Source organism: Cylas formicarius, unplaced genomic scaffold, assembly GCF_029955315.1.
Source record: "Cylas formicarius isolate icCylForm1 unplaced genomic scaffold, icCylForm1.1 PGA_scaffold_3__17_contigs__length_32017465, whole genome shotgun sequence".
Lineage (NCBI taxonomy): Eukaryota > Metazoa > Arthropoda > Insecta > Coleoptera > Brentidae > Cylas > Cylas formicarius.
The window spans coordinates 31002736-31014588 of record NW_026844326.1 but is presented as its reverse complement, the minus strand read 5'-3'; the positions used below and the strand labels follow the sequence as shown (position 1 = coordinate 31014588).

General features: G+C 36.9%; 2 protein-coding genes across 3 annotated transcripts; one reads left to right on the top strand and one right to left on the bottom strand.

The window, feature by feature from the left end:
- Positions 1-447: 447 nt before the first annotated feature.
- Positions 448-8043, bottom strand: LOC132699852 (1,5-anhydro-D-fructose reductase-like). Of its 2 annotated transcripts, XM_060666787.1 has the most exons (7): positions 3799-3951; positions 3395-3669; positions 2175-2374; positions 1968-2124; positions 912-1159; positions 608-859; positions 448-550 (listed from the first exon to the last, which is right to left on the bottom strand). In XM_060666787.1, the coding sequence occupies exons 2-7, from the start codon at positions 3458-3460 to the stop codon at positions 508-510; spliced, it is 966 nt and encodes a 321-aa protein (XP_060522770.1). In that variant the 5' UTR covers positions 3461-3669; positions 3799-3951; the 3' UTR covers positions 448-507. The 2 variants fall into 2 exon arrangements, with proteins under 2 accessions (XP_060522770.1, XP_060522769.1); XM_060666786.1 differs by lacking the exons at positions 3395-3669; positions 3799-3951 and adding an exon at positions 7361-8043.
- Positions 8044-8605: 562 nt separating this feature from the next.
- On the top strand, positions 8606-10053 carry LOC132699430 (serine/threonine-protein phosphatase 2A activator-like). Its single transcript, XM_060666129.1, has one exon. It carries the CDS (start codon positions 8719-8721, stop codon positions 9781-9783), a length of 1065 nt encoding a protein of 354 aa, XP_060522112.1. The 5' UTR covers positions 8606-8718; the 3' UTR covers positions 9784-10053.
- Positions 10054-11853: the final 1800 nt, after the last annotated feature.

Sequence of the window (11853 nt, the reverse complement as noted above, 5' to 3'; positions counted from 1 at the left end):
TTTTATGATTCCAAAAAATTTTTTCAAAATTTTAAAAAAATACTTTGCGCGATTTAATTGCACTTGAACTGTTCAAATGCGGACTAGTTCTACTTCCCTGCAACTTCTGCAGTCGATAGCTCCAAGTTTAGAACACTTAATACATTTATTATATATGTCGGAAATTCTCTGTTCCAATTTTCAGTTTTTTGCGTATTCCGGCCACACCCTGTATATTTTTAAAAATTTCCAAGAGCAAAAGTTTATAGCACTGGATCTCGCGGATCTTTTAGTCCAATAACGTTTTCGATCACGGAACTGAGAGCGCAGAACAGACCCTGAGATATAAAACCTATCTGTATAACGAAATTTTGTCTAGTAACAACAAAAACGTATTTTTGTATTTTGTTGAAATGTGTTGGAAAACAAAGACCCGTTTATTTATTTATTTATTTATTTATTTATACTGTCCAAGTACCAATCCAAACTCCAAAAACCTAAGAGACTAATCTCAAAACGGAGTTTTGGTTAGTCGGGTATTGGATGGGGATATTCCGGGTGATTTTGAACGCTGAAAAAAATAACATGTTGGACAAAATTTAGGAGCGCGAGGTATTCAAACACATACGATTTGACGTGGCTCAACCTAGCCTTCTCGCCGATCTCTATTCCGGCGATAGCCGTCACATCTTCCTCGTCCAAAGTAAAATCAAACAATCGAAAATTTTCTTCTATCCTGCTATGCGTCGTGCTTTTTGGGATCACCACGACGTTCCTCTGTGTCAGAACTTTCAGCAAAATCTGAGCCGGAGATCTCTTATGCTTCCTCGCGATTCGTCGCACTACCGGATCCGCCAACACGTCCGGTTTCTCCTCTGTCCTGAAGTGACTTATTTAAAAATTTCACAGGGTTTCAGAGGCCGATTGCGCACCACACTCCCGACCGAAGCCTCTGCGCCTTGAGTCCCGGGTTCCCTAGGGAAAAGTAGGAAACCGCGACGATTCCATTTCGCTGCAGAAAGTTTACGAACTCGGTTTGGGGCAAATAGACGTTCAGTTCTATTTGGTTGCACGCGGGTTTGATTTCGGCGACACTCAATAGCCTCTCCACCTGACGCCGGTTAAAATTCGACACGCCTATAGTTCTGACGCGTCCGGAACGCACCTGTCTCTCCATTTCCTAGAAAACACAATCGTCTATGGTAAAATCAATTAAAAATAAGATTTCCCAAGATAATATAGTATTTACGAGAGCGTATCAAGGAAAGACAGTCATCGCTATCGATTAAAAAAACGGGATCGTCTATGGTAAAATCCCTAATAAGAAACAGTGGAGGTGCGAGGGCAGCGCCAAAATTTCCCGGCCTGAATATGAAAAAACAAAGTAAAATAACAATTTTTTATTATTTTTCAATATAATCCCCCTTAACTTCAATACACTTATTAACAACTCAATCCCTTTAAAAAAATATTCTTTTGGTTTCTCTGCAAAATGAGCTAAAACAGCCTCTTTTAACTCAATTTCATCGTTAAACCGCCGTCCACGTAAGTCCTTTTTCAAATATCCAAAGAAATAATAGTCGCTGGGGGCCATAGGTGGACTATATATCTGTTGGAACCCACACTCTAAAATGGCAGCTTGTGCAACACCAGCAGTATGGACAGGTGCACTATCGTGCAAACGGCGCAAGCCTCTGGTCAGTTTTCCTCGACGTTTTACACGTATGCAATCTCGCAATTTATGTAATAATGTTGCGTAGTATTTACCATTGACAGTGGTATTAGTTTCTTTAAAATCTATCAAAAGAATTCCTTCACAATCCCAAAAGATCGTGGCCATCACCTTTTTTGTTGACTGGCAGACTTATTATCAGACAATTTTGTTAAAAATTATTAATAGTAGGTAGTTTTTTTTTAATAATAATAATAATAAGCAATAAGCAACAATAAGCGTCATTGCAACAGAAAGACGCGTGACCGGGTCTTACTTTCCAGACCGCCACGTGATCAGTAGGCAAACCTTCGAAAGCCAACGTGTTCCACTCGTCTCCCAACGATTTCATCCGGATCGGCCAGTGCACCAAGTACAAGTCTACGTAGTCAAGTTGAAGAGCCGCCAGCGATTCCGTCAAATACTTGTCCACCCTAGAAACCAGTCACGTAAAAACGAACCCCAGGGTTATCGTCGAAAGTACCCTTCCGGATATACCCCGTAAAACGGCAACTTGGTGGTTACGAAAAGGTCCTGCCGCTTGAGTTTTCCAGACGAAAACCACTTCCCGAGGACCCTGCCTATAATATGCTCGTTCCGGTACAAGTGAGCGGTATCGATGTGCCTGTAGCCCGCTTCCAGTGCGGCGTCCAAAGTTTTTTCCAGGGTTTCACCGTCCGTGACCTAATATTATTGGTTTTGAATTGAGGTGGCTTTTACTGGGTGAAAAACTATTTATCAAAATAAATAAGAACTAGAAGTATAAGGGTGATTTGAGCTGTTATGTATGACTGTGTCCGTATGTGAAGGTTTATGATATATTGAAAAATCTAATTTGTTTTGCGCTTTCGTAATAGTTAAGTCTAAAAAATTAATTAGAGTTATCCTGTTCAATCTCGATGGTGAATTTTATACGATTATGTATTGAGTTAATGTAATTTAAAAAAGAATTCAATTGTCTGTCCGTTCCAACAAAGCAAGCAAAGACATCGTCCACATATGTATACCACCATAAAAAACTTTTACTTAAAGGATGTTCTAGTATGATATTGTTTATTATAACAAAGGACTAAGTGGGTTTCCATAATCAAACCTTCCTTAGAGATGTAAATCTAATCCATTAAATTCAAAATAATTTTGGTCTAAAGATACTATTAAACAATCTAATATATCTTGTTTCACCAATGGGTTAACATGTACCCGAGTTAGGGTGAAATCTACTAAATCTCTCACATCCATAGCTGGAATACTGGGAAATAAGTTTTGTACATCAAAAGACAATATTGTTGCGTTAGAAGGGATTTTGATATCTTTAATTTTGTTGATTAATTCAAAAGAATTTTTTTGGCAAATTTTGGTTTAAAATCTGTGTGGAACTTTAAAATCATGAAGTAAAAACCAAAGTTCAATTCAAGAAATCTATTTTGTTCATCATGCCTGGACCTTTTGGACTCAGCACGTGTTTATTAGTTAATTACATTACAACGGGGCCGATTCAGGCACTTTACTGCTTTCTTATACGAGAATAGAACAATTATTTTGGGTAGACAAACGCTGGGTACTGGTGAATAGAGTTACAAGAAAAAAAAGAGAGAAAATATCATGTATCATTCTATATAGTCACTCTAAAGTAGTAAAACAAATAGACGCGTAATAATAATGGAAAAAATATCTTTAAAAAACGTAAGCGGCTCTGCTACTTACTGTGAAGGTACCAATTCCAATAATTGGTATTTGGTAACTTCCAATCGGCAATGATGGGACGGCCATTTTGCGCTCGTTCACAGAATAACATTAAAAAATATATTAAAAATCAGGTAAGAGTACACCGCAATTAGCGATAAGATAATGTAATGGTTCTTCAAAAAAGAGTCTACCTACGATGAAAATAACGATCCTTATCTTTAGGAACTCTAAAAATCGTTAAAAAACAACTATAATCCAAACTAAATCCAAAGATTGATGGAAACTGGATAAATCTGAAAAAAATATAAAAAAAAACGAATCCAACAAACAACTTAAAACCAAATGATTTTGATGTGTTTTTAGCTCAGTCGCGGAAAACATAGGGGTCATTATAAGGTTCATCAAAACATCAAACTGATTACCCAACGTTGACTTACTGCCAAGTTTACAACTCGCAAGAAATGTAAGTTGGTTGATGATGGACACGGGAGGTCGAAGTTGTCTAGTTCTTTGTCGTGCGACAATTGAAGGGCTGTTTATGTTTTATTTTATATTCGTGGCAGTAAACTAACCAAAACATTACTACTCATTTCTAGCGTGCTCGGAAATCATGTTCTTCTCTTTTCTTGTCGGATGTGACGTCATTGGGGGACAACCTCCCTTCATGGGAAGCGCCATCTATCACTTGGTCACTAAACTAATACAAATGGTCTAAAGAGCCCTGTATTACACATCTCCCGTTTTTACAATAATTAAAAATAATTCAAATAAATTCTTAAACACAACATAAGTTTAAATAACAGGTTTAACAGGTTTTGTAACAACTCCATCGGTACGTGTCATTAAAGGTTGAGGATTCATAACCAAATTATCTGTTTTGTTACAAGTTGAGCTAGAGTCTTTCTTATCAAGATTAGTAGTCGAGGAACTGGGTTCTAAACTAATACAAATGGAAAACCGTATGACACAGTTTAAACACGTATTACTTGAGAATGTATACTTTTCCATTTTCCATAGCCATTTTTATCTGTCGCCTTCAAAAGAGAGCCATTATGTGGCCCTTCCTACTCTCTTTATTTACTACAGTTTGCTGGCGAGATTTGTTAACTTCACATTCTCATAGACATGATGACCAGACACAATCAGGTAAGGACTCCGCGTTGTCGTCTAGCTATATGTGACATAAACTGTCAACCCGAAATTTTGCGTGGTACAAAAATGTAATAAAAACACATTTATTAACGTATTGCGTTTATTCTATATACAGAAAACACCCGGTATAAACAATAACAACCACGACGTCAACCCACTTCTAAAGATTCAAAAGCTTCCAACTACCTATCCACAACAATATGACAGTATTTTTTTAGAATACGGTGTTTAGTTTCAAATACATTTTTGAATGCGTATGAAATTGTGCTAGTCTCACCTTAATGCTCTTCAAAAGTTCATAAAAAAAAATCAACTTTCACGCCTTTTATTAATTGTCGTCTTTCCTAGTTCATTCAGTGAACTCATTTTCTTTTTCTGCCAAGTTGAGTCCCGTAATATAGTCAACACTCTAGTTTTTTGATATTACTAAAAATACTTAAATCCTGTTCTACCATTGCCAGGAAACATGACGCTTCTTCATCCGCAGATGAATATATTTTTTTCAATTACAATGACATATACTGATTTCGCCTACCGTACCTACCGTACCTACCTACCGGATTTTTATCCCATGTGGGTATTTTGGTTCTGTTAAATAAAGTCTAACAGCCAGTTTCATGATGATGAGACTGATCAGAGGACCAGACCCAAAAATCGTCCACAATCGTCACACAAAGAAAAAACAAAAAGTCACTCTAAACACCACCCCAAATGTTGCCTTTCTTTTTCTTTACTGTTTCTAAGCACTTTATCGTACTCCTAATCACAGAATATACACCTACTAAAAAACTGATACAAAAAAAGGAGTTCCGTCCTTCTCATTCTGTTCATATTCTGTTGTTGTTCCAGGTTAGCACCAAAATTTCCCGGCCTGAGATAGAGATGCAGCTCCAGATAGAGCGCATCACGATAAAACTTTGTCTTCTTTTAAATATACATCTTAGTAGGCTGCGAAAAAAAAAATGAAGTATTGCGTCAAATAGTTTTTTATTGACAGCATTTTAAACAAGACGTGTCAGAAAAAAAAATCGCAAATAATGCAAATTGAGTATAGATCAGTCATAAAGGATTTGACAAAAGAAGGGTTAGCACCTAAAATTATTAAAGAAAGGCTGGATGGTGTGTACGGCCAAAGTTCTGCTTCGTATTCTGTAGTGAAAGAATGGGCAAAACGTTTTCGAATGGGGCAAGAGTCCCCTGAAGATGATTCAAGAACTGGTCGACCAGTGGAGGTCATAACAGAAGATATCGTTGCGATTTTGGAAGAGGTAGTGTTGAGTGATCGACGTTTAAAGGTCAAGGAAATCTCAGAAATTACTAAGCTTTCTGATGCAAGTGGTTAGTGCAAGATGGGTTCCTAAAAAAACCTTTCGGCTATTCAAAAACAACGCCGTGTCGAGTGTGCGCGGTCTTTTTTGGAACTCTGTGGGTCGGAACCGAAGCCTGTGATGAAAACTACTGTGACGCGAGATAAAACTATGGTTCTCTATTATGACCCTCTATCGAAAAAAGGATCAATGGAGTGGCGTCGTAAGGGTAAAGCACCTCCAAGAGAGTTCAGAGTCTGCCAGTCCACAACACAGGTGGTGGCCACGATCTTTTGGGATTGTGAAGGAATTCTTTTGATAAATTTTAAAGAAACTAATACCACCGTCAATGGTAAATATTACGCAACATTATTACATAAATTGCGAGACTGTATACGTCTAAAACGTCGAGGAAAACCGACCAGAGGCGTGCGTCTTTTGCACGATAATGCATCTGTCCATGGTGATGGTATTGTACAAGCTTTCATTTTAGAGTGTGGGTTCCAACAGATAGATCATCCTCCCCATAGCCCAGATACGGCCCCCAGCGACTATTATTTGTTTGGATATTTGAAAAAGGACTTACGTGGACGGCGGTTTAACGACGTGAGTTAAAGGAGGCTGTTTTAGCTCATTTTGCAGACAAACCAAAAGAATGTTTTTTTTAAGTTTTTTTCTTTTAAGTTAAGGGGGATTATATTGAAAAATAATAAAAAAATGTTACTCTGCTTTGTTTCTTCCATATTCAGGCCGGGAAATTTTGGCGCTGCCCTCGTATGTACACCAGACCAGAATAAAAAAGATGCTCATCCATAACTTAGAGAGTCGCTTATAAGGATAAAGATAAAGATAGCTTTATTTCCATAAGATTTCAGCATAATACAAAGGTAAATAATAAAAAATTATATGTGTATAATTAATTAATTAATAACAAGAAAGGCAACAACCAGTCCTTTCTTCTAACTTGCATGCCGGAAAAAAGGTCGCAACTTTCAAAAAAAATCGAAAGATTTAGAATAGATAGAAATAATTAATGAGATATGTCATCCTTTCTACAATAGTGTCGACCACATGGGTGAAAAGGTATTTAAAGGGATATTTGACGACTCTTTTTTACTCAGTTTGGAAAAATTTTAGAAGGAAGATTTGCCATCAACCAAAATACAAAAACAATTGACATACCAAATCCAGTAAAAACGCAATTTTTTAAATTATACAGGATTAACATTATTGGAAAATGTGTATGTTTTAGAGAAATACATAAAATTCGCATTAGTAAAAAAGGTGCTCAACAATCCTAAACACCCCAACAAACTTCATTCAGACCAAAACCTTATCAAATCAAAGTAACATATTCTCAAAATGTTCATTAAAATAAATATAAAGCATTGAAATAACTAAATTTCAATTTTCAGCAGGTTTTAATTTAAACCAAATTATTCCCTGAGCACTGTGCAAAATGTTGTTGACCTGTATCTAAATTTTATTGCTCCCCATTAATTTTTATTCGATGTTCTTCCAATACCTTAAACATTGGCCCATGTCCCGGTATAATATAACTGGCTAAATTTAAGATTTTTCTTCTGTTACTCCTCTGCAATTCAATGGAGTCGCTACCCGCGTTCTGCCAAATTGTCTCGCAATGGATATCCTCCTCTTTTTCGAACAAATCTCCCGTTATTGCAATCATTTCAGCTTTAGGTGTTGTAAATAAAACCGTCACATCTTGCAATGTGTGTCCCGGGGTGGCGATAATTTTGACCTGTTTGTTAATAACATATTCCTCACCATTAGCAAAATCTGGTGTTAAAAAGTAAGTATCCCTGAATGATATGCTGAACCCGACTATATGTGTCGCATTATTGAAAAGATAATTACATCCGATATGATCAGAATGTCCATGCGTACACACCACGTAATCTACATTTTGCGGCGTTATGTCCAATTTCCGAAGAGCTCCGCAAAGCTCTTCCGCGTCCCACGCTGTTCGTGTATCTATGATAATGTTATGCTGGCCTTTTATCAAAACACAGGAACAATTTGCCTTCATAACATTAGTCTCCGAGCAATTTTCACTGTTTGAATATCCGCTGAATAGAACAAATAACTGCGACTCGCCTTGGTTATTTTCCATCACTGGTTTTTTTATTTTGTACGAAAAGTACCATGAGAAACACTGTATTACACTGAGCACTAAAACTGTAAATGCGGAACAGGTTAACTAAAAAGACTTCTTCTTTTTTTCTTTTCAACTGCGTTGTACACTTCAACACAACACTCGCCCATGGCGAGATGATCCTGGCCATAGAAGTAAAGAAGCAGAACACTGGCCCATTATCAAAATCGGTCAACAATTTTTGTTTGTCTGGGTCACACACCAGCACAAATGATATTTCAAAAAAGAGTGAATAACGAAACCACCAGAAACACCAAAAACACAAACAAAATTTCAACCCATAACAAAGGATACTGGAAGGAACCGACATGGAACGAACCACAGAAGGCGTTCTACCGTTTGACGGCAGTCTAATGTTGCTATTCACTCTCTATTTTAATTGTGTTGAAATAAGCAAGTGTTTATTGTTTAAAGAGAGAGTTCACCTTGGAAACAATGGACTCCAATCAAACGTTTGACGTCATACCCACGTTTCACCCGGCAATACCATGGATTCGTCCATTCCCTTTTCAATTCAACGATGCGTTTCCCCTAACTTCCGTCGAGGTTTCAATCCCTTTTAATTAAAAAACCCTTCCAAGTTATAAAGAAAAGTCACCATTCACCGTGTAAATCTACAAGTAATCTCAGCAGTCTTGACCAATAGAAGTAAAAGAAGAAGAAGTGCCGAACCTCGAAATTGTCCGAGCAAATTTAGCAAAACAAAAATGAATACATCTACGGCCTTAAAGGCCGTAATAAGCGACGTTCATCAATTTATTACGCCAATAAAACTGGTGAAAACCCCTGAAGACATGCTAAAGTGGGATCGATCCGAAGCATATTTAGAGTATATGGGTTTCATATTTGCGATAAACAACGCCGTCAGAGGAACGACCAATTCAGACGGATCACGAAACGCGTCACAAGCCGTCGATAAAATTATGACCTTACTAGATAGACTTGGCCATTGGATAGATGAAATTCCACCCATACAGCAACCGCAAAGGTTTGGAAATCAAGCGTTTCGAAGTTGGTATAACAGATTGCAAACAGAATCCATAACCGTATTACAGAATGCTTTACCTCCCAATCTGCATAGAGCACTACCCGAAATTGCAGTTTATTTACAGGAAAGTTTTGGCAATGCCACAAGAATAGACTACGGCACGGGTCATGAAATATCCTTTCTGATGTTCCTGTGTGCATTGTTCAAAATAGGTTTTTTAACTGAGGCCGATTTGGCAGCCACAGCCTGTAAAATCTTTGTAAAGTATTTAACACTAGCAAGAAAATTGCAGCAGACATATAGAATGGAACCAGCGGGTAGCCACGGTGTATGGAGCTTAGATGATTACCAGTTTGTACCTTTTATTTGGGGCAGCTCCCAACTCATCGATCATCCGAGGTTGGATCCGACGTCATTTCTTAAAGAGAACATTGTCAATTCTTTAGCTGAAGAGTATATGTTCATGAGCTGTATTCAGTACATAAATTCAGTAAAAACGGGACCATTCGCAGAGCACTCGAACCAATTGTGGAGCATAAGTGGAGTGCCAAGTTGGTCCAAGATAAACAGTGGACTTATCAAAATGTATAAAGTCGAAGTTTTGGGTAAATTTCCAGTGGTACAGCATATTACTTTTGGATCAGTGTTCACTTTAAAACCCGCAGACCAGGGATCTAGCATTCGGGAACCCAAATTTACTGGATTAACTCCTAGGCCAGGTTTCAAGAAGCCGAGTGATGTGCTGAACACCGCAAAATCACCTGACGCTTCTGTAAAAGACTAAAACTAATTTAATTTTGACAGCCCCTTGAAAATGTGCTGTGTGTCGGTTAGTTATAGTTAACCAAGAAATACTATTTATTAATGTGTAACCTCTTAGATGTTAAAATACAAAATATTTTTGTTTCAAAACGAGGCATTTTTATATAAAGATAACTAAGAAAGTATATCCATTTTGTTATAGTTAACAATGGCGTCGCCACGTGACCTAGGCGCCATTTTGTATTTTTGCAGAATTTTTATTTTATAATTTTGTGTGGGCCGGTTGCTTGTTAAATTTACACCATGGCAATTAAAAACGTTTTTTAATTAACGAACAGCCCAAATCGTAAAAATAATATAAAAAGAAAAAAGTCAACTGTTTAAAAAACAAACAATATTGAAACTACCTTAACTTATTACGTCGCATCACTTTGGTAAAAATTGAGGCGTCGCAAAATACCATGATATTTTCGTGCAATTCTAACGATCTTTCGTGCATCTGCCACTTCACAACATTGTGGTAAAATAAAAATCCGAATTATTGGCAACGGCGGGTCAAATTATTTCTAATGTCACAGAGTACTGACAGTCTGTGCCAATGTTGTTTTCATTTTTAGTGATTCGTGATTATCTCCGTACTTTTTTCGTGTTTTTGTGTGCGGTCAAAACTGTAAGAAAAAGAACGTACCCACACACAAGCAAGTATTGCCTTATGCATAAGTTAATTTAAAAGATTTATATAGGACTCCCACTCATGAACTTTTATAATTTCTGCGAAATTACAGTGTTTTCACCAACGCTCTTAATTTTACTCGAAGATTTAATATTTTCTGGACATATTTTGAAAACAAATTGCCCTAAAATCGCGGCATCCAAACTTATTGACGATCTGTCAGCGGCCACATTGGTTGTTGAATACCGCAAAGTTTTATCGGCCGACGGCGAAAATTGGCAATTACAGGCGCCATTCGTTGAAAACGGGATTTTAAGACCTTCTAAAAAATTGTTTTATAATTGCTTCGTCCGTTCCTGCGTTATCAGCATTAGGCCGGGCCTTTAAATCCCTACTAGCTATATGTATTTGACCAATGATAAATTGGGATCATCCGTTTGCTAATCTAATTCATAACCTCCGCTATAGAGTTGTGTTACGTTTCCGTTAAGAAGTCATTTTCTATCATAAACCACTTTATTAGATTTCAGGGTAAAATCTGTAATTTGTTAACGACATGTAGCGACATTAGGGACTTTTTGCACCTCTCATTGTGGCGTTGTTTTACTTTATCGCTTATTTGAAGCGTTTTATTGGAAATAACGTTTTTCCCTTGTTGACCGATAAAGTTGAACGCTACTTACGGCTGAATAAGGCTCCCGTTACTGAAGTTTAAAGCGTAGGCGGTTTTGTCAGTGGCAATTCGATATATATATATATATATATATATATATATATATATATATATATATATATATATATATATATATATATATATATATATATATATATATATATATATATATACAAAACGGTAGTCGTGACCGGCTAGTTGAACAACAAACTTTAGTTAATTGGGGTATCGGTCCTATATATATATATATATATATATATATATATATATATATATATATATATATGTCGGTCTAGAACGTTCTACGCCGTTTTCCGACACCTAACCTCCACTCTTCTCTATTTAACCATAGCTGGTCTGGTAATTCTCTTTCTATTAGTTCCTTTTCTATTCCCTCCTTCCAACTTTTTCTAGGCCTTCCCCTTTTATTTTTCCCTTGCGGTGTCCACAATAGTATTTGTTTCGGGATTCGGTTTTCGGGCATGCGCTGTACGTGTCCAAACCATATAAGTTGCTTTGTTTTTATGTCGTCTACTATTGTATGTTTTATTCCCATAATCTCTCTTATCTTTTTATTTGTTAATTTTTCTTTTTTTGATCTTCCAGCCGATCTCCTCCAGAAGTCCATCTCGGTTGCTAGTAACATATTTTCTGTTTTGTTCTTTAGCTGCCATACCTCACTTCCGTATGTGATGATACTTTTTATTATTGTATTATATATGGTTTTTTTATTAGTTTTGGATATA